Source organism: Rhododendron vialii, chromosome 2a, assembly GCF_030253575.1.
Source record: "Rhododendron vialii isolate Sample 1 chromosome 2a, ASM3025357v1".
Classification (NCBI taxonomy): Eukaryota; Viridiplantae; Streptophyta; class Magnoliopsida; order Ericales; family Ericaceae; genus Rhododendron; species Rhododendron vialii.
This window is the reverse complement of record NC_080558.1, coordinates 40,243,175-40,263,349: the sequence shown is the minus strand read 5'-3', so window position 1 is coordinate 40,263,349 and position 20,175 is coordinate 40,243,175. Positions and strand designations below refer to the sequence as shown.

Sequence of the window (20,175 nt, the reverse complement as noted above, 5' to 3'; positions counted from 1 at the left end):
CTCTTATGTGAGATGTGAAAATTTAAGAGTTTGAGGGTTTTAAATTTAATGAATGTAGCAAGTAACTAAATTTTATGTATATAAGTTTTTTTTGCCTAGATTAAAGGTGCTAGTTCTTCTTTAGGGAGTAGTGCTATTGGTACCGGCGGGGTCGGTACCGAAATTCTAAAAAAAAAAAAAACGAGGGGGTTTCGCTGGAGTCAATGGCATTCGAGGTGTGTAGGGTGCTTGATCCGAGCACCCCTTTTTTCTGTACATATACATCCGAGGTGTATATACATATATACAAAAAAACGGGGGTGCTTGATTCACACCTCGGATGCCGTTGATTCCGGCAAGGCTCCCTCGTTTTTTTTTTTTTTAGAATTTTTGGACAGCTCGGATCGGTTGTCCGATGGCTGAAGATGGCCCGGCGCGGCCGTCCCTACGATTTCGTTACCGACCCCGTCGGTACCAATATCATTTTTGCTTCTTTAGGGCTTTGAATTAGCCGATTTCATTTGGGAACTTAATAAGCTCAAGCTCAAGCTTGAAAACTCGAAACTTTACTAGATTAAACTCATACTTGAAAACTCGAGATTGACTTGTATATTCTACAAATTAAGTCAAGTTTAGCACAAATACGAAACTTTAAGCTCGAGCCAAAAAGCTCGAACAATTAGTCTTAAATAGTTCTCAAGCTCAAGCCAAGCTTGAATACATGTAATAATGAATTGAGCTAAGCTTGAACAATATTGTGCTTGACTTGTTTGGCTCGATCAGAGCCCTGTCAACAACTATTCGTTTTGAAAAGGGAAAAAAAATTGATAAAGGGAAGGTGCATGCATTAGTGCCTGTCATGTGCAACTCTTAGGCGCCTATTATAATATAGTAGTAAAAAAGACTCACCAGAATTATTAATTTAAGGGACTGTTGACATATTTGGGTATATTCGTCCGTACCAGCGGCAAGTGGTTTTAAATTTTAGTATTGCATTCTGATGTAAAATTTGAAAAAAAAAATGAGGATAGTCCCCAATAATTGGAATCACTAGGTACCGATTAGGTACAGACGGCGAGGGGTTCCCTAATTTTAAAGTACTTTGCTCAATATTTAGGTTTCTAACTTCTAAATGAAAATTTTGAAGATTTGATCAAAGACTTGCACATCTTCAATCAGGCTGATTTTTTACGGAGTCAATTAAAAAAATATTTGAAAATTACTGAACGACTCGAATTGTTCGCGTGGGATCCTTTAGGGGGCCCACACACCATCTGTACCTAATCGGCACTTAAGTGGTCGGGACATGGCTCCCATCCAGTTCATTCGCATCCAATCTGGTTCAGTTTAGGCCATTTGTGGGCCCTTTTCGGGCACACAACAATGATCGGAACCATTTATTTTTTAGATCTCACTGAGAATATCAACTACGTAAAAAATCGGTTTAGTCGGATGTCGTTTGATATGATTTCGAATGCATTACACTTTAGATAATTATGTCAAATAAATTGCAATACAATGTTGCACATTTTTTTTAAAACGAGATCAATATATTTCAAAATTCTATCAAACGATAATCGGTCAACTTGATTTTTGACGTGATCAATATTTTCAATGAGATTTAAGAAGTGAATGATTCCGATCATTATGGTAAATCCGAAGAAAACCCACAAATGACCCAAACTAGACCAGACACGATAAGAGCTGAGTCCAAGCGATCGGTACCTTTAACATCTCTGCCCAAATTCAGTAAGAAAATTTTTAAAATCAATCTAATAGGCTGACAATAATAAATATATAAATATATATTAAAGTGTGTAAAAAATATTAAAAAAATACGTAATTTTCTTATTTTATAATGTATTTATCAGTGTGCTGATAATAGAAGAATCAATTCAATAATTGGGGAATGGAAAGGTGGAGTGAATTACGGGCGACCTTAGGTGGAGAGAGAGAGAGAGAGAGTTGACTTGATGACAGGTACGCAATCCCCGTATACGGCCTTAGTACTTCAGATGCCCCGCAAATGTCGTGTCAACGTGGACTGTACCTTCTTCGTACGTCCTTGCGATCTCCCCTAGTAAAACCCGTATTTGTACCATTCATTTAATTTTGGTCTTTCATCGTTTCCAAAAACAAACAATTCTTAATCAGTTATGCCATAGGGATAGACGGTTCCCATACCGAATCTGTGCCGACTGCTGCGCCGGGCCAGCTTCAGCCACCGAATGGATGATCCAAGTCATTCAAAAAAATTTTAAAAAAAATGAGGAAGCCTTTGCGGGAATCAATGTCATCTAATATGTGTAGGATGTTTGATCCAAATACCTTATTTTTCTTATATATATGTATATACATGTATATACAAAAAAATAGGGTGTTTGGATAGAGCACTTACGCACGTCGGATGCCATTGATTCTTGCCTTCGCCACTCGGTTTTTTTTTATAAAATTTTTGGACTGTTCGGATCGTTCGTTCGATGGCCGGAGACGGCCCAACGCGGCTCGATAGGCTGTCAATATGATATTGATCGATACCAATATCATTTCTGATTATTAATTACTACAATCCGAGTCCTTCTATGGGTACATTGCTTGGAGTACACCATTTGCTTAAATGATCAGAGTCGCTTAATTTGGAGTACAAAATATTTTTTTAAGGATTCCTTAAAAAAAACCAGCTTATTAGGATATCGGTAACGACTTGATCGATTTTTCAGTTAATTTCTTGTTAAAAAATTGAGTAAAGAACTGATTGAACTCTTACCGATATCCGATTAAGCTTATTTTTTACAAGAATCCTTAAAATTATATTTTGAACAAATTGAACGGTTTTGATCATTTGTGTGAAAATCTGATATGGGTCCCGCACATCACGGTGTGCAGTTGGTGTACAAGAGATGGTGAACCCATTGTTTTATTGTCACAATCCTCTCTCTCCCCCTCTCCCCTGGATCCCAGTTGTTTTAATTAGTTTAATATGTTATCTGATGGTGGGTTAAATTACTAATACTACTATATAGCTAGGGTTGAATGAAGATGATGATGTTAGATCAGAAGCAAGCAGCAGCAGCAGCAGCTGCAGCTGAGAATGGATGCGATCAAGGGTAGGCGACCGTGGGGAGAAAGGAAGAAAATGAGAAGGGGGCGGCCCGTTGATGAAGCCGAGGAAGAAGAAGAAGAGGCGAGGCGACTGGAGATAGTCGACATGAGTGGGATGGGTTTGGATTCTTTGCCAAATCCTTCTCCTCTCAATATCGGTACTATCGGCAAACTTGACCTATCCTCTAACAATCTTCAGGTACATATGTTATATGTGTGTGTGTATATATATATATACATACATCTTACTATTGTATTCCTATAAATATAACTCTGTTGGGCTTAGCCCTGGTGGTGGTGGTGATGCCGTGGTGGTGTGGTGGATGTTAAGTTCTTTCCAATCACGATGATGCTTGAACACCAACTTTATTACTGCCGCCCATAAAGTTCCATTTTTAATTACTCCGTACTATTTGTTTGAAATAAAAGAGAAATGGAAATTCAACTTTTGTTTTGGGTTTCTGTTTGTATGGACCGTAGCACGGCGGTAAATGAACCGAACAGTTTACGAGCTCAACTCAGCTCATTTAGTAAACGAGCCGAATTCGAGCTCGAGTTTTCAGCTCCTTTAGTAAACGACTCGAGTAGAGCTTGAATTGTTCGACGAAAGCTCGGCTCATTAAGAGCATCTCCAACTCATCTCCATTTGGGGTCTCCAAAATGGAAACTCAATTTTCATTCTCCATATTTGGAAGGTCTCCTCCTAAGGAGGTTCATCTCCATTTCTCTCATTCACTAATATTCTTTTTTTTTTTTTTTGGAATTTCGTCAATTACAAATAACTTTTACATTATGCTTCTTTTTCTATAAAATTGGTATTATTAGAAAGATAATAATAATACCTTCAAAATGAGTCCAATATTAAGTATATGTAAATACATTTTGAAATAACATCAAATGTAAATTCAAACCATTTGAACTCATAATATTATTTTTTCTCATTTGCATTATCCTATCATTGTATTGGTTTGAATAATGAGTTCAAATGAGAAAAAACAGGCATATATTGGAAGGAGGAAAAAAAATATCAAATAATAAACGGAGGAAGAATGTGGGAGAGTTTTGGAGGTGAAAAATGGAAAATTTAATTGGAATTGTTGATTCTCCAAAATTACTTTTTGAACAGAATATACTTTTTTGAGTCTCTAAAATGGAGAAAGTGTAAGATGGGTTGGACATGCTATAAGGGAGGCTCAGCTGAATTAAAAAGACTTGTTTAGTAAATGACTAAGCTCGACTCGTTAAGGCTCTAGCCGGACTCGGGCTCAAGTTTTTAGCTCGTTTACAACCCTATGACCGGGTATCAATTGATCATCACTACTTTCACTCTCGTTTCCTTAACATATTTTATTTGGGATTGCACCATGTAATTAATGTACTACATTAACCCAACAGAACAACTTCTTGTGGATCCACACTTTCAAAATTCCGTAATCCGGAGAGTCGAGTGTCATTCATACTTGAGCTGGGTGTTCAAATGATGAACTAACATACAATAATACAATTTTTCCATGTATCCTATGAAGAGAAAAAAATGAGTTGGGGTGGTCATGTGACCATCTTAAGCTCTATGCAGAGCCGCCACTGTGTTCGCAGATGAGAAGCTTGAAAATTTTGTTACTTATTTGTAATTTTCAAGCTTAAAAATAATAGACTTACTGAAATAAAAAAAAACATATGCAAAATAGATCTAGTTTTATAGATCTCAATGAAATCTATCAAACCCTGCAAAAAAAAAATTGAAAAATTATTTTCATAAACCCATTATTTTTAAGTTTGAAAATAGGTCCTTATTTTTTAAGTACTTTTTTTGAAATGTGAAACGGGGTATAAACATCTCTTAAAAGAAGAGAATATGTCCTAAAAGATCTATGCCAATCTATTCACCTCAATTTCCCCTAAATGAATATTAGTAGCACCTATTTAATCTTGTTTGGCTCAAATGAGAAATTTCGTCAAGAAAAATTGTAAAATTCTATGTATTTCTATATTTTCTAATTGCAATATTATACTTCCACCGTGTCAAAATGATAGTCTCTTCCGAAAAGACGTGCAATTTTTGAATAAAAAATAAAGTGCTTTCGTACATGAGTTTTCGAGTTTCTTCGCACCTAATTAAATATTTTGATTAGTTCTTTAATTTGGTGTGGAAAATTTTGAGAAATTATGAATGTAAATATTTGTTTTTTGATTCAAAAATTGTACTAGGTTTTTTCGTTGGAGACTATCATTTTGGGACATAGAAAGTACAAAATTTTTGGTATATTCTATTCCTTAATAGAGAGAATATAGTTAGAGTAATTCTTCAACAACCTTCTAAAAAATCCTGGAGCCGCCACCGCGAACAATAAGATTATGTCGATTAATTTCTGTTTTCTTCGTTTCTCTTTTTCTTTTCCCTTTCCCACTATCTGAAATATTTATGTTTTGCTGTTTTCTCAGTAAGCCTGTAATAATGGCTGTTGTCTTCTTTTGACTGCAATTTTCTCTCTCTCTCTCTCTCTCTCTCTCTCTCTCTCTCTCTCTCTCTCTCTCTCTCTCTCTCTCTCTCTCTCTCCTAGTGTTTGGTCTAGGTAATAATACTCCACTAATTAATAAATGCATGTGGAATATATGCATTCAGAGCATACCAGAATCAGTAACAGCAAGAATGGTGAATCTGATAGTGTTGGATGTGCACTCAAATCAGCTGAAATCCCTCCCAAACTCAATTGGGTGTTTGTCAAAGCTAAAGACTTTGAATGTCTCTGCCAACTTTCTCGAATCACTCCCCACAACTATTGAGAATTGCAGGTTTGACCAAATTTCTTTTCACTTCATTAATACTGTATTATTATTATTATTATTCGTAAGAGCCTGATAATAATAATATTGTACCAAGTTATAACCTGTTCAATGTCCAACTGTCCAAGGGTACTGTGACACAAGTATTTTATTAAGTAGAATTAGTAGTCTTAAAGCACTGTCACGTGGTGCCTATATACACGTGGTGCCTATATACTAAGCCCTGAGCCCCACGTGAATACGTGATGGGAAAATGGCATTAAGGCGTCCATGTGGCCAGATCCCAATCCATGTAATAAGTTCTTATGCAACATGGTTTTGGGTCACAGAAACCGAGACATAAAGATTAAATTAAAAGATTGCATATATGTTTTGAAAAGGTAAATTATTAGCTAATAAAGATTTACTATATTGAGATTAAATTATTATTATTATTATTATTATTATTATTATTATTATTATTATTATTATTATTATTATTATTAGTTACCCTAAAAAAATGGAGTAAATTATTAACACATTATCTGGTTTAACATAAGTATTAAACATGAAGTTTATAGTATTAAAGTTCACATATATATCTGGTTTTAAGATATGTAACAAAACAACTGAAGTTTTAGCATGTGTATTATATCTGCTTTTAACAAATATTGCTTTCATTATCTGGTTTTACTAACAAATATATATTGCTTTCATTAGTACTGAAGTTTTTTTTTTTTTTTGAAAGAATAATAAGTTCTGAAGTTCACATTTTCACATCTCATTAGAATTAAATGTGTCTTGAGAATAGAAGAGGTGCTTGGATAAGTGCTCTCTCTTCTGATTTGTTATGAAAATGTATCAAGGATTTTTGGGTCAATGGCTCCCTAGTAATTTTATGAAGCCGTATAAGCTAGTGTCACCCCTGGGGTGGGCTTCACTTATCCCCTTGAAAGGGGCTTCTTCCTTATCCCTCCGGGTTGAGCAATCCGGGTTGCTTGCCCGAATAAGCTTATCCCGGTCCCACCCATATCCAGGAAAGTCCTCAAACAAACGAACACCTTTTTTTTTTGTCTCCCTCCTTCCCTTATCCCCAAACGACCAGGCTAATTAGGCATATGATAAACAGCATTAACTATCTTAGTTTGAGGGAGTGTTTGAGAGCTCAATTTTTTTGGCTTTTTGCATTTTGCTTATCGGTTTTTTTGATTTTTTTATTATGGTCGGAATATGCTTTAAATCTGATCATGTATAGTGTTTGGGTCATTTAGAAGATATGTGCAGATTTTGTTTTACAACAGGAGTAATGTTTGGGAGATAAATTATGAAAATAAAGCTTTTCTTTGATGCCCAACAATGCGTAATACATTAACTACTTGTTCAATTTCCAATACGAGTGAATTTAATTGTTATCGTTCAGGGATTATTATGATAGGCAAATTCTAAACAAAAATGATACTCACACAATATTTCAAACACAACAACTTACATAATCTCTCACATGCATGTGGGCTTCACACACACTACTATGTGTTGACCCCACATATATGTGAGAGGTTGTGTTTGAATTGTTGTGTGAGTAATATCTTTGCCCCTATCATGCTTGGCTGCAAAAGACAAGAAAAATATCATAAAACTAATCACTTGCAATTTTTTTTCTTGTTCATTAATATAACACACACAGATCACTGGAGGATCTGAATGCCAACTTCAACAAGCTAACAAAGCTGCCAGACACTATAGGTTTCGAGCTTGTGAACCTAAAGACTCTATCAGTGAACTCCAACAAGCTCATATACCTCCCTCACTCCATCTCCCACCTCACCAACCTCCGCGCCCTCGACGCCCGCCTCAACTGCCTCCGCTCCCTCCCCGACGACCTCGAAAACCTCATCAACCTCCAGACCCTCAACATCAGCCAGAACTTCCACTACCTCTCCACCCTGCCCTACTCCGTCGGCCTCCTCCTCTCCCTCGTCGAGCTCGACGTCAGCTACAACAACATCACGACGTTGCCGGACTCCCTCGGGTGCCTCAGGAAGCTGCAGAAGCTCAACGTGGAAGGGAACCCGCTGGTTTCTCCGCCGGCGGGAGTGGTGGAACGGGGATTGGATGCCGTGAAGGAGTACTTGACTGAGAAGATGAAGGGATCCCACAAGGAGGAGGAGTCGCCCAAGAACAGTGGTAGGTCGTGGATTGGGAAGCTGGTTAAGTATGGGACGTTCAACGGGCGGCAGAGGCACGGTGGTAGGGCGACCCGTGAAGATCAGAGCCAGGGGTTCGTCATGCCGAGCTACAGACCCATCGACGGGCTTGCTTCCCCAAGGTACGTACCAACTACAGTCTATTATTCCGGACTTTTTTGGGTACGTACCTGTTTTTCGTTAAAAGTATGGGTTTAAATATACGCCGGCCGCAAATAGGCTTGTAGTCCAATGACACTTTCTCATTCTTTCCGCATGGAAGATGAGGGTTCAATTCTCGTCAAGAGCGCAAGTGCTTGGTGTAGTGCTTGATGTGCTATGGGCTTTGCCTCACCTGTAAGCCGCTTAGCGGTACCTTTCCACAGCTCCCGGGACTAGGGTGCAGGTTAGACATCTAACAAGTAACAAAAAAAATACGCCGGCCCCTGCATAATGTAATAGCCAATACCTAATGGTTTTTGCGCTTCCGATACCGTTACATCCGGATATAGGTGAGAGAAAATTTCATTCGTATCAATTGGTTTCCATTACGGACCAATTCCCTACGTGTTCCAATACTGTCATTCACTAGACATTAATTTATTGAGTATTTGCCTAATACTCCTATATAGTAGCATTTTTTTTTTTTTGAAGTATATTTTTAATAAACCTGATATCTAAAAGCTCAACAGCTACACAAGAATGTTTTCACTCTCACCCAAAATGTACTTCATCTTAGTGATTAATTTATTGAGTATTTTCCTAATATTGAGCTTGCTATTTTTTTAGAAATTTTTTAATAAGCTTGATGTCTAAATGCTCAACAGGTATACAAAAATGTTTTCTCCCAGGTGTATATTTTCACCCAAAACATACGGACTTCATCTTAGTGATTAATTCATTGAGTATTTTCCTAATATTGAGCTTGCTGTTTTTTTTTAGTGAGTATATTTTTAATAAACCTGATGTTTTAATGCTCAACAGGTACACAGGAATATTTTCACCTGGGCGCATATTCTCACCCAAAACGTACGTACTTCATCTTAGTGATTAATTTATTTAGTATTATCCTAATATTGAGCTTTGCTGTTTTTTTTAGTATATTTTTTAATTAATAAACCTGATGTCTGAATGCTCAACAGATACACAGGAATGTTTTCACCACGGCGTATATTCTCACCTAAAACGTAGTACTTCACAAGATGAAGAAGAAATCGTGTGTATTGTGCTACTACAAGACGTAGTAATAACGTTTTAAGATGCACATTAATGGCATTGGTGAATCCGTGCATAAGTTCTACTCCTTCTGTCTCAAAATAAATGTCAAGTCCGCAAAACGAGAACTAAAAATAATACGAATTTTCCAAGAAACAATTGACTAGATATCCATGAGTTCTTTTATTTGATGGAAAAAATTGGCATTTTTTCTTGTAAAAAAACGTATTACTTTTAAGTCCTCGTTTTGCTAACCGGACATTTAATTTGGAATGGGGAAAATGCTTCAAATTTATTTTTCAGCTATGTACTAGAATGAAGCAATAAAAAGATGTATAATAATCATTCGCGACTGTATTATTGTGGTTCATGCATTTGGTCAACGTATTGTATATTTGAGTTTTTGTGTTGTAAGACTTTCTTCAATATGTAAGGATCTGGTGACTTAGAGTGTTCGAATCAGCTTGTGCAAAACTCGATCGAGAAGAAAACCCCTCATGGAACACAACAAACTTTGCAAATCTTAAAAAGTCAGTTGTCTCCGAAGCTACTTATTTGAAGCAAATAGCGCGCCTTCACAAATTCCTATGAATGTTTTTCTATAGACTTTTGGTTCGACGCTGAACATTTGAACATACACCAACAATTTATATACACATTGCGCAATGCCTCTGTTCCGGTACTATCTGTACGCGCAGACAAATAGTTATGAGAACCGAGTACTTGAGGATCCCACTTCAAGTCCCCTTCACGTGGAAAAGATGATGGTCAATCTTCGGACTCGCAAACCTGCGCAGGAAGGAAATCGTTGGGGATACACCCGTCGATGTTGGTCGACCGGAAATTGTCCTCCGACGATCTAGTCATTCGTGCCTTGGATGGATCAGGAAAACTACGCATAGACAAATGTACTTTCACACGCCCTCAACTTCTTTCCTGTCTCCATGATAGTAGGACTGCCGAGAAGTCGGCTCTTGCGTTCATTGCCACTCAGCTGATTGCTCGGGTCCAGAGATTTTCTCTATTCCTCGGTCCCCGTTCACCCTATAGGTACACTCGTGCCTCCATTCTCATTTATCCCTGTGCCTCCATTCTCATGCGTCCGCCACTGGTGAGTGAGATTTGAACTTTCACCAAATGCATGGGAGTGATCCTATCGTCGAGCTACCACTCCACCCGCCTAAAACTTGGGTTTGTGTGCGCAAACATAACATTCGTGCAATCAAGGAGAAAGTACTAAAAAGGACGTAGAATTAGACGAGGTAAAGTAGGAAAAACTTTCTCGATGCCTTTCATTAATATAGGGAAAAGAATTGAGATAAAGTGTGGCATTTGCAATTGTTAGTACTATTGGACTCACTTTCCTTACAACAGCTAAATTTCACCAAAGCATTGCCCCCTTCTAATCCCACCTATCTCCAGAAATCTCCTCTGCATTATTGATTTTTCCAACCAAGCGTTCCAACAGCCCTACCCAGCCAAATGCCAATGTAAGATAAAAATTAAAAAATCTCAAAATATGGAAGAAAACCCACCTCTATCACCTAAATTGACAGAAGGGGTCAACCAACCGCGAGGGGGGTTTCAAGCATGGTTGAACCACGGCGACCCAACGGCACCATTCACATGCCCGTTGCTGTGTATCCCAACACCCCCATTAGGGACAAGAGGAGGCGGCATACCGACAGCCACAGGTGGTGGGGCAGTGGCAGCAGCAGCGTAGAATCCGTGAGGGTGTGGGAGGGAGTGGGGGCCCACAAGAGGGCTACCTGCGGGACTCGTAACTTTACGCTGTTGGAGGGCATGGATCTGCCTCAGCCCTTCTTCATGGATGCGTGAAATAGTCTCCAGCTCCTTCATTGACAGAGCTTCCAAGCCTGCACCATATAGAGGGGCATGCCGCGACATTTCTTCCTGTAGTGAACCCTCTAGGCTGTGAATGTATTGCTGAAACGGAGAGGAGGTTGATTAGTCATGCTATACTTCAGGACTCTAACAATAGAAACTTAAGAGAGACAGATGACTCACAAAAATATTTGCATGGGAACAAACAGGTGATAGAGCAAACTCTTTTGTACAAGGAACAAGAACAGATCCATGGTAAGCTAAATCCCATAAATATATGATATAGAAGTAGACTGCTTCTTTCAAGGAATAAACATTTCCTAAATTTAAGTACTACTCATCTATTTCACAGACAACGCATTTCTAGTAGCATTGCGTACCATTTATGATGTCAATGTTGGACTCTATACAGTAAGTTATCATATTTGACTTCTGATCTCCAAAGGAAATTAAATGGGAAAAAGTTGGGGATTGCTTTAGATTGCTAAATTACTATTTCAGTACAGAGGCAACCATGCTTCAGAACATGCATCCCAAAGCATAAAAATCGCTAGCGTATTAGCTTACGTAAAATGGACCGCATTTGCTCTTCCACCCACAAATTTTATGGAACGGGGTCCAACCAATTAACATCAAGAACTTACACTTAATGGTCAAAATTGTCAATGAAGAAGGCCAACAATAAGACTTGAGTTCTAAATCAGGCCACTTTGAGATATCACCTAGAAGTTTAAGTACAACTTAATGTAAATCTAGGTTATAATGAATAGCCCTGATAGATAGAGGGAAAGACACGACAAGATGGCTGATCAAATCAACGGATATTCAAATGTTTAGCCCTACAAGAAAACCAGCAGCATATGACTGAAACACCCAAAAAAAGCATGCTAGATTAAAGGTAAAAACCTGACAATCCTGCAACTTGGCTTCCATCCCATCGATGTATGCTTCACAACGAGCAACTTGTTCTTCCTTCTCACGTTTTTCACCTTCAGTCTGTCCAACTGTTTCGGTCAAACGTCGGACTTCATCCTCAAGTGACTTCCGGATTTCTTCTCGAGTCAATTTTTCTGTGGCATAGCGTTTCAATTCCTCATCAAATCTTCTCCGTGCAGCTTCAGCATTCTTCAACCTTTCAGCGAGAGCATTTTTTTCCTTAACTACCCTCTGAGACATCAAAAAGAATGATATCACGAAAGGCATAAGGAACGAACTTTGCGAGGAAGACAAACCGATAAAGCATACAAAAATAACATATCATCAACAAAATCTTATACTAAAACTGTTGTTTACTTGTGCAAGTGTTGAGACCACAAATCATCATCTGGTGTGTACATAGAACTCGCAAACTTACCACTTATAGCATTTCATTAACGTAATGCTAACATGTACATCCTCGTCTTCGAAAGGGTGCTAAATGCTAAGTGAAGAATCCCCCCGCCCTCACAACAAAAGAAAAAATACAAAACAAAAGGAAAAAAATTGGTAAAGAAAGTTCCTCAGAAACACCACAGCCAGTTTCCACACGATAAACTTTTGTGAAAGCCCCTTAATGGTATAGTTAAGAATTTCAAACATCAAATGCAGTAAAAATATTCTTATCTTTCTTTTTGTTTAAGTGAATTACAGGCAATAGCGAGATGGGGAATCTTGCCACAAGCAAGAATTGAACCCTTGTTGTACCTCCCTAGTGAGGAACAAGTATTCTGGCTGACTGGGCTTGGCCAATTGGTTAGTTGAGAATCTTCTTTCCAGTTAACTATGGGAGCACAAAAGGTTGGGCAACTACAAATGAAATTTGCGCACCTTCAATTCATCACGTTTCCGGGACTTTAGTTGGGAAAGCTGGGTCTCTGCATCATGCAAACGATCCTGAAGAACTTTCTTCTCTGAGTTGAGCTTTCCAATTTCATCCTTCCGTTCAGAGCGAAGCCATTCAAGTTGACTCTCAACTTCTTGTAACTGCTCCATGAGCTCCTTCTTTTCCCGGGCAAAACGATCCATCTCAGCCCTCATATCAGACTGCCATTTCATGGAGGTGTCAATTCAGAACACACCCATAACAATTAAGCAGAAGAAATACATATATCACGATTCTGAACAAAAAGTTACCTTAAGCCGGTTATTAGTTGCCTCAGATTCACTCAGCCTTTGTGATATGGTAGCTTTTTCTTTAACCATATTGGAGATCTCAGCTTTTCTTTCTTCACGAATACGAATGATCTCGTCTTCACTGGCACATAACTGATGCCAAAGAGCCGCCCGATCAACATTTGCAATTTCAGCAACCTCCCTCATCATGCTCAGAACTGGTCTAACAATTTCTTGCTCCTCACACAACAAAATTACCAAAACTTCCAAATCTAAGTCTACCTCACGACTACTCCCTGTTGCACTAGTGGCACGGTCAACAAGTCTCTTAACCATCCTCAATCGATGAGACTCATCCGCATACCATCTAAACAAAATCGTGTAAAGCATTTTCGCAAAATCTGTCACACGAGAGTCTCTAGAAAGTGCCAATGTCTCGGCAAGACCAAGAACAGATGTGAAATCATCTCTCTGGGCCACCGTTTGCTCAATATCGCCCTCGAGTCCCTCCACAGTCCCATCTGTGTGCTGAAAATTTTCAGCAACAGTAAAATTTAATCTTTGAGCAAGTCGTCTTTCTAATACCATGGCCAATGATTGAGCCACTATTGCACCTCGAGCTATAGCTCTCTCGAAAGCATGGGAAGCTTGAACAGCAAGGGAAGGAATAGACAGCATTTCAATCAAAATATGTATATCTGAAAAATATCGAGTAATGCAAAACGCATGCTTGTCCAGTGCATGCAATCTTTCAGAAGTAGGTGCATTTTCACCAAACACGAAGAGCCCGCAAGGCACTGCCGAACCGTTATCAGGATATTCATTGTCGCAATTTATATCTCTTAAAATAGCTTCAGCAACATCTGCGCAACTATTTACCATTCTACTTAAATAATCAAGCACACAGGGAGACACCTCGAAGCCCAAATCTTTTAGCCTAACACGAACAGATCTAACCTACAGAGGAGAAGAAAAGTAAATTAAATGCCATCAAAACAAACAATTAAAAACTCATTAATGTTTTGACTTAATATGAAAGCGACTCATTCAAGATTCAAGAGGTTTTGAAGCACACCGCTTCTGGTAGATGTTGGCACTGCAATGCAGCCTTAAAAATAAAATCCATGGTAGCTGCCAGAGGTTCATCATTTGAGTCTGCCAAAAGTTCAAAAGATTGAAAAAGAACACTCTCCCAAACTTCAGTGCTACATTCCAACTGGCTAAGAGCACCAAAAACCTGACATGTGAAGATTGCATGAGTGCAGAATGAATAGCAACAAACAAGCAAATAATTTTCCCCAAAATTAAAAGTATGCTACATTCAAACTCGATGCACGTGTTCCCCATATTTTCAGACTTAAGATTTTTAACTGTGTGCGTGAGTCCATGGGCATGTATGTGCCAGTGCGTGTTTGTACTCGGAAATTATTGAAGAACATCCAATAAGGAAACAGCAAGGAACAAAGAAAAATCTTCAAAATCTTACAGGAACTCGTAATGCAGGTTCTGCATCAGGCCTCTGTAGTCTATCTAGAAGTGCACAAGCAGCAAGTGGATGCTCCGAATGCTCAACTAATTTTGGTACCAAAGCCACCAGGTCCGGCTGCAGATGCCTGGGAGCTTTATCCAAAACGAGAGCAATCTTTTGTGCAGACTGGGGCATTCGCCTTGGCTCAGGACAACCTTGTGGAATGGCTCCATCTAGAGCTCTCAGTGAATTCACGATCAACCCGAGAAGCTCCTCAGACTGCTCCGGCCATTTGGTCTGAGACTACATTTTATTTTATTCAATCAGACAACATCCAAAAATTCAAGCTTAAAAGTTTAACATTTGAAACCATTTATACATCAGTTAGTCAACAGCAAAAAATTCACGCTAAAAAATTTAATTCCCCATTTGAGACCATTTATTTACCTTAGAGCGAAGGGAAGCACTTTCCGAAAAACCAGCAGCAGATGTCTCAGGCGGACGAATGGGCAGTCCGCTAACAATTTTATCAGGTATAACAACCCCATTCATGTCACAACTTTGTACAGCAGATGCATTGGTGCCTTCATCTATCCCTGGGTCCAATCGATCCTGTACGGGGAGAGGTACAGGTTCTATTCCCCCATTTTCCCTATCAGATTCCAAGGGGCTGATAGCTCCACTTCCATCTGGGGATGGTTTGAAGTTTGAATCAGCAGACTCATCATTGGAATTCCCTTCTGAAGGTTGGCAACACTCAACCATTATGTCCAAGAGCAAATCAATGATTGCCTGCTGCAAAACTTTGACTCCCATCAACAAATTCATCAGACTGGGGGAAGAAGATTCACCGTTCCTGTTAACCTTCTTGCCATCATCGCCGCCACCAGAGAGTTTGGTCGGAAGAAGCAAGCGCTTTACTTTAGCAGGGTCATCAAGATAAACACGAAGTCCAGTCAGAAAACCAGCTATGGCACCAGCATCCATGAGAAGCTTCTCTCTTAAAGTGACATGGGGCTGTGAAGGATTCTCTCCATAGGTGAGGTGAAACCCTGCTCTAGAAAGAAGGTTTCTAAAGATGTCTTCTTCATCTCCACTTATCCCTTCACTATCCTCAGAATCGAGGAGTTCATCAGGGTCAGTTGTCAGGGCATCCTGATCATCCTCAGAAGCCCAAACCTGACAAAAAGAGGATCAAGTATGAAGAAGGTCGGACGCAACCAACACATCAAGAAAACAGAACAAAAATACGATGCATGAAAAAACCAATGCCCAATCATGTACAAGGCCAATGATTGTAAAGAACTTTCATTTCTATGTGTTGAATCATAAGCTTTTAGCTCAGCTAGATAGAGCCGCCATGCTGATAATGCGAAGGTCGCAGGTTCTACACCACCATGGACTATTTTACATGTTCTTATTCCACATCTTCGTTTGGATATCTGTTATTAGTCCACTATTCTTTGTCCAAAGTGGAAGCTAACTACAGATTCAACTTACTGTGAATTTTCAGAGCCTTACTGGTAAGGTGTCTTCGGAGTTACAAAATCCAAACAGATTTCACATAAAGAGTCTCCAACATGCAGGCACTTGCAATCAAGAGCAGAGGTGTGCAGCCCTTAGATAACGGAACAACTCTTACCTTGGTCATTCCCTTACGGCCTCCATTGGCCCAAAAACCAACAGAGGCGGTCAGGGGTAAGAAGTAGTACTTTTAAAGGCACAGTTCAGGCACGCCTTGGCACAATGCATCCAAAAAATTCCTGAAGGCTTTCGACAGTAATAAAGAAGAAAATTGAGTGCCAAGACCGCTAGTTCAGTTATAGACATAAACACCGAAAATTCGACAATGAAAAAGCACTTGAAGAAGCGATTAGGATAATCCAAGCCGCCTCATAAAGTTACTCCTTCTTTCATCAGTATCGACACTACATGTTTACAGAGGTGAGCCATGCAATTAAGAGGTGCTTTAATAAGTACTCTCACCAGGCCCATTTAGCGATTAACAAGAATCTATATCCATGATAGGAACATAATTTAAGAAATGCATTGTGAAATTAAAAGCCACAGGAAAGTGCCTTGCAATGTGGAAGCTGCAACTTTCCAGACACAAGAATCAATATAAGAGATACCTTGGAATGGTCAGCAGACTCAGCACTTCAGCACATAAATTTTGATAACTGGGTACGAACTAACAGTGAACGACAGAATGCACGCTTACAGATAATGAATAACAGGAATGGCATAGTAAGATGAATTGGCCCTATGTATACACTAACCTCAAGATCCGAAAACTCAAACCATGGGCAGCAGTCCAAGATTTCACAGACAAAAACAACTGTGTCACGTACAAGAAAACCTGCATCTGCTTCCAGCATGTCGGACACCTTCATGAATTGAAGAACAGAATTATTCCATGTCTTTGTACAAATAGAAGACTCTTTCCACACAGTCTTGGCATGATTCTTTTGGTTTACCACAGCCATCCGGTATTTGACCCAAAAGTTTTTATCTGGATCAGTGCCAACTGATTGATCACTCTCGAGGTATATACAGATGGTGTCAAAGGATTCATACACACCTGCATTATACAAGTGAAAACAAATAAATCAACCACGCCAAGGAGAGATAGTTTCATCGGAGAAAGGAAGTGATAAAAATAAAAGGCCACCCACCAATCCGAAGCTCACATCCTCCAGCTTGAAAGAATTTGCTAAAGATTTTTCTGGTCTCCATAATTTCTTTAAAGGAGAGGAAGTTCTCCACCTTCCATGTAAATGAACTCCTTTTCCCAACCGTATCTACCTGGGAAACTGCGCTGCTCGACTCCATATCCTGATCAGTAAAATCCTGTGTTATGGATGCCTCTTTCAAAATAACAACTTCAGCAGAGAATAAAACTGCATCCTGAACGAGAAATCCAGAATCTTGATCGAAGAGTGTAGTCAGTGTCACAAATTCACGCCAGCCCCAATCTTTTGCGGCTTTGGAGTAACGGTTCTGTGACTCCTTTGTCACAGACTTTTCCTCCATCCTCTGGTTCACTACCGATAGTCGGTGGCTCACAAAACAACTCCAGTCACTAGAAGTATTTCGCGAATCTGTGACTTCAAGAAATACTGAAAGGTGACATGGTGGTTGAGACTGCCCTGATACCAGCAAGCAATATTGTAGATTTCATCAGTCCAGCTTTTGTAAGCATGAATAAGCAATTACTAACCTAGCACGTAAAGTTCAAATCCAAGGTTCAGAACAAAATGATATCAGTGTCCCCTTTCTAGTAATTGATGCCTTCGTAGTCATAGGCAAGTACAAGCAAGAACTCCAAGCAAGATTAATACACAATTGATAAGCCAGTCCCTTGTTATTAGTTCTAAAAAGTAGGAACAATAGCTCAAAAATCCATATATCAACAGATTAGCAACTGCATATCTACCGCGAATAATTCCAAGTACAAAGATATATTAGCAAATCATGACATATCAGCCATACATTTCCATCTTCAATTCAAAGGATGTGGGACCTACTTCATCACTGATCCATAGAAGGATCACATATTGTATTGACCTAAGCATAATCAACAGTTGGAACTATCAACTATAAAATCTCAAACAACAGAGAAGCCTCTAGCAGCGATCTTGCGTACCTCGGGGATAAACAATAAGCCGACAATCGCGATTCCCGATTTGGAATCTCTTGCTCTTGATGCAAAGACCAGTAATCTTCCTCTTCTTAAGCAAGTCCTTCAACCTCGTGAAATTCTCTATTCTCCAAGTGAATTTCCCCATGTGCCCATCAGACTTCTTCGCGCCACCTCCACTCCTCGCTCCAACCACCCCGCAATTCTTCGAAAAGTTACCGACCTCCTTTATCACATGGAACGACGTACTAAACACTGCGGTATCATCCACCAAAAAACCCGACTCAGGTACAACAAAATCCGACATCTTCATGTAATCATTCCACCCCAAACTTGTGTTATCGCCGCTTTTATTATCCGCTGCAAACCTCCCGTACGAGTCCCTGTGCATGTGATTCAACCCTGGCTTCTGATTCAACACCGACATTCGAAACAAACACCAACAACTCCGATCCGCCACCAATGTCTTCTCCGTGTCCTTACTCTCCAAACACATGGACAAATAATCAACCCCATTCACCGAGCTTTGATAAACACTAATCCGCAAATTACACTCTCCGGCTGGGAAAACAGGGCTCATTATCTTCTGAGTCTTAATCATATCCTTGAAGATACTAAAGTTATGAACCTTCCAAGTAAACTTCCCACACAACACATCACCCAACACCGCCCCCTGTGTAACACTCGAGCTGCATTGCACCTCATTGTTATCCCGCGTAAAGTTAAACGTCTCGTTCAACACTAGTATATCAGCGGTAACAATCACGGAATCATTGCTATTATTTATCAAGAACCCACACTTGGGGTCTAGGATAGACGCCGAGGGAGTGAAGTCACACCAACCGTGTGACTTCTTCTTGCTCGAGAACCGGTGCCACGAGTCCCGATGAATCGACTTCGATTCGTCCGCGTGGTTCACCACGGCGAGGCGGTAGCTCGCGAAACAGTCCCATTTGGACGAGGAATTACCCCTAGGGTCCATAATTTGGAGGTAAATCGATATGTAACCGGGCAAGGCTTGAGAATCACCTTTAGGGTAGACGAGTAGGCGGCAGTCGTAGCCACCGACTTCGAAGTATTTGCTCCAGAGGGCACGGGCTTTGACCCTGGGGAAATTGGAAATGGTCCATCGGCAGACGGCGGCGTGGTCCCCGCGGCGCTCGACCGCAACGGACTCCTGGCCGCCCGCGGCGTCGCGGGGGAGGGAGGGGTCCCCCTCGGCCGCCGCGGGGATCGAGACCGCGGCGGCCGGGGAGGAGGAGGAGGAGGAGGAGGTGGAGGGGGTGAGGCGGACGGAGGAGTGGGGGTGGTCAGATTGGGTTGAGGAGGAGGAAGAGGAGGAGACGGCGCCGGATTGGGATGAGGTCTGGGGGTGTTTCATTTGTGGGTTGCTGTGTTGTGTTTGGGGTTCCTCCGTGTGGCTTTCTAGGTTTCTCTCTCTACAACTATGTATATATACGTATACAGAGAGAGAGAGAGAGAGAGAGAGAGAGAGAGAGGAGGAGGAGGAGGAAGAGGAGGAGGGGAGAGAGTATGTGGTGAGGTATGTGAGAGGAGGGTAACGCTTTTCGTCGTTTGGACGATGTTTCGGTGTGTGATAGTTAGGCTGCGCCAACCCTTCCTTCGAGCTGATCAGCTGCATCAAGAACCAATCACAATTAGCCCCTCGTTACTCCAGTTGGTCTGTGAGTTTGCTCTCCGATTGATTTTATCGTTTGATTTTTTGGATCAGAGCGAAAAATAATTTATTTTTTTTAATTAGGTGTTCGTGTCAGTTCACGAGCACCTCAATTAATCCCGGAGACCATAAATGCACCGTCTAATAGCGGAGCTCACTTGTACCCCGAAGCAAATGCTTCGTACAGACTAGCCCTAAATGAGTTAACAGC

At 40.2% G+C, this 20,175-nt stretch overlaps 2 protein-coding genes across 3 annotated transcripts; one reads left to right on the top strand and one right to left on the bottom strand.

Moving 5' to 3' along the window:
• Nucleotides 1-3,023: 3,023 nt before the first annotated feature.
• LOC131317727 (plant intracellular Ras-group-related LRR protein 6-like) lies at nucleotides 3,024-9,635 on the top strand. The gene is made up of 5 exons (XM_058347305.1): nucleotides 3,024-3,280; nucleotides 5,705-5,874; nucleotides 7,529-8,170; nucleotides 9,012-9,056; nucleotides 9,170-9,635. Exons 1-5 carry the CDS (start codon nucleotides 3,071-3,073, stop codon nucleotides 9,216-9,218), a joined length of 1,116 nt encoding a protein of 371 aa, XP_058203288.1. The 5' UTR covers nucleotides 3,024-3,070; the 3' UTR covers nucleotides 9,219-9,635.
• Nucleotides 9,636-10,510: 875 nt separating this feature from the next.
• LOC131317725 (uncharacterized) lies at nucleotides 10,511-19,870 on the bottom strand. 2 transcript variants are annotated; one of them, XM_058347303.1, is made up of 10 exons: nucleotides 18,293-19,870; nucleotides 17,322-17,795; nucleotides 16,926-17,227; nucleotides 15,094-15,825; nucleotides 14,665-14,949; nucleotides 14,254-14,415; nucleotides 13,200-14,135; nucleotides 12,894-13,109; nucleotides 11,994-12,254; nucleotides 10,511-11,189 (listed from the first exon to the last, which is right to left on the bottom strand). In XM_058347303.1, the coding sequence occupies exons 1-10, from the start codon at nucleotides 19,665-19,667 to the stop codon at nucleotides 10,827-10,829; spliced, it is 5,106 nt and encodes a 1,701-aa protein (XP_058203286.1). In that variant the 5' UTR covers nucleotides 19,668-19,870; the 3' UTR covers nucleotides 10,511-10,826. The 2 variants fall into 2 exon arrangements, with proteins under 2 accessions (XP_058203286.1, XP_058203287.1); XM_058347304.1 differs by having other exon boundaries at nucleotides 14,665-14,943.
• Nucleotides 19,871-20,175: the final 305 nt, after the last annotated feature.

What these genes read in the sequence shown, in the direction of transcription:
- LOC131317725 (XM_058347303.1), bottom strand. Translation starts at nt 19,667, where the DNA reads ATGAAACACCCCCAGACCTCATCCCAATCCGGCGCCGTCTCCTCCTCT. An exon ending in GCTTATTGTTTATCCCCGAG is followed by an intron (nt 17,796 to 18,292) that starts GTACGCAAGATC and finishes TGCTGGTATCAG; the next exon opens with GGCAGTCTCAACCACCATGT. An exon ending in TTGAGTTTTCGGATCTTGAG is followed by an intron (nt 15,826 to 16,925) that starts GTTAGTGTATAC and finishes TCTTTTTGTCAG; the next exon opens with GTTTGGGCTTCTGAGGATGA.
- LOC131317727 (XM_058347305.1), top strand. Translation starts at nt 3,071, where the DNA reads ATGGATGCGATCAAGGGTAGGCGACCGTGGGGAGAAAGGAAGAAAATG. An exon ending in ACAACTATTGAGAATTGCAG is followed by an intron (nt 5,875 to 7,528) that starts GTTTGACCAAAT and finishes TAACACACACAG; the next exon opens with ATCACTGGAGGATCTGAATG. An exon ending in CGCATATTCTCACCCAAAAC is followed by an intron (nt 9,057 to 9,169) that starts GTACGTACTTCA and finishes AATGCTCAACAG; the next exon opens with ATACACAGGAATGTTTTCAC.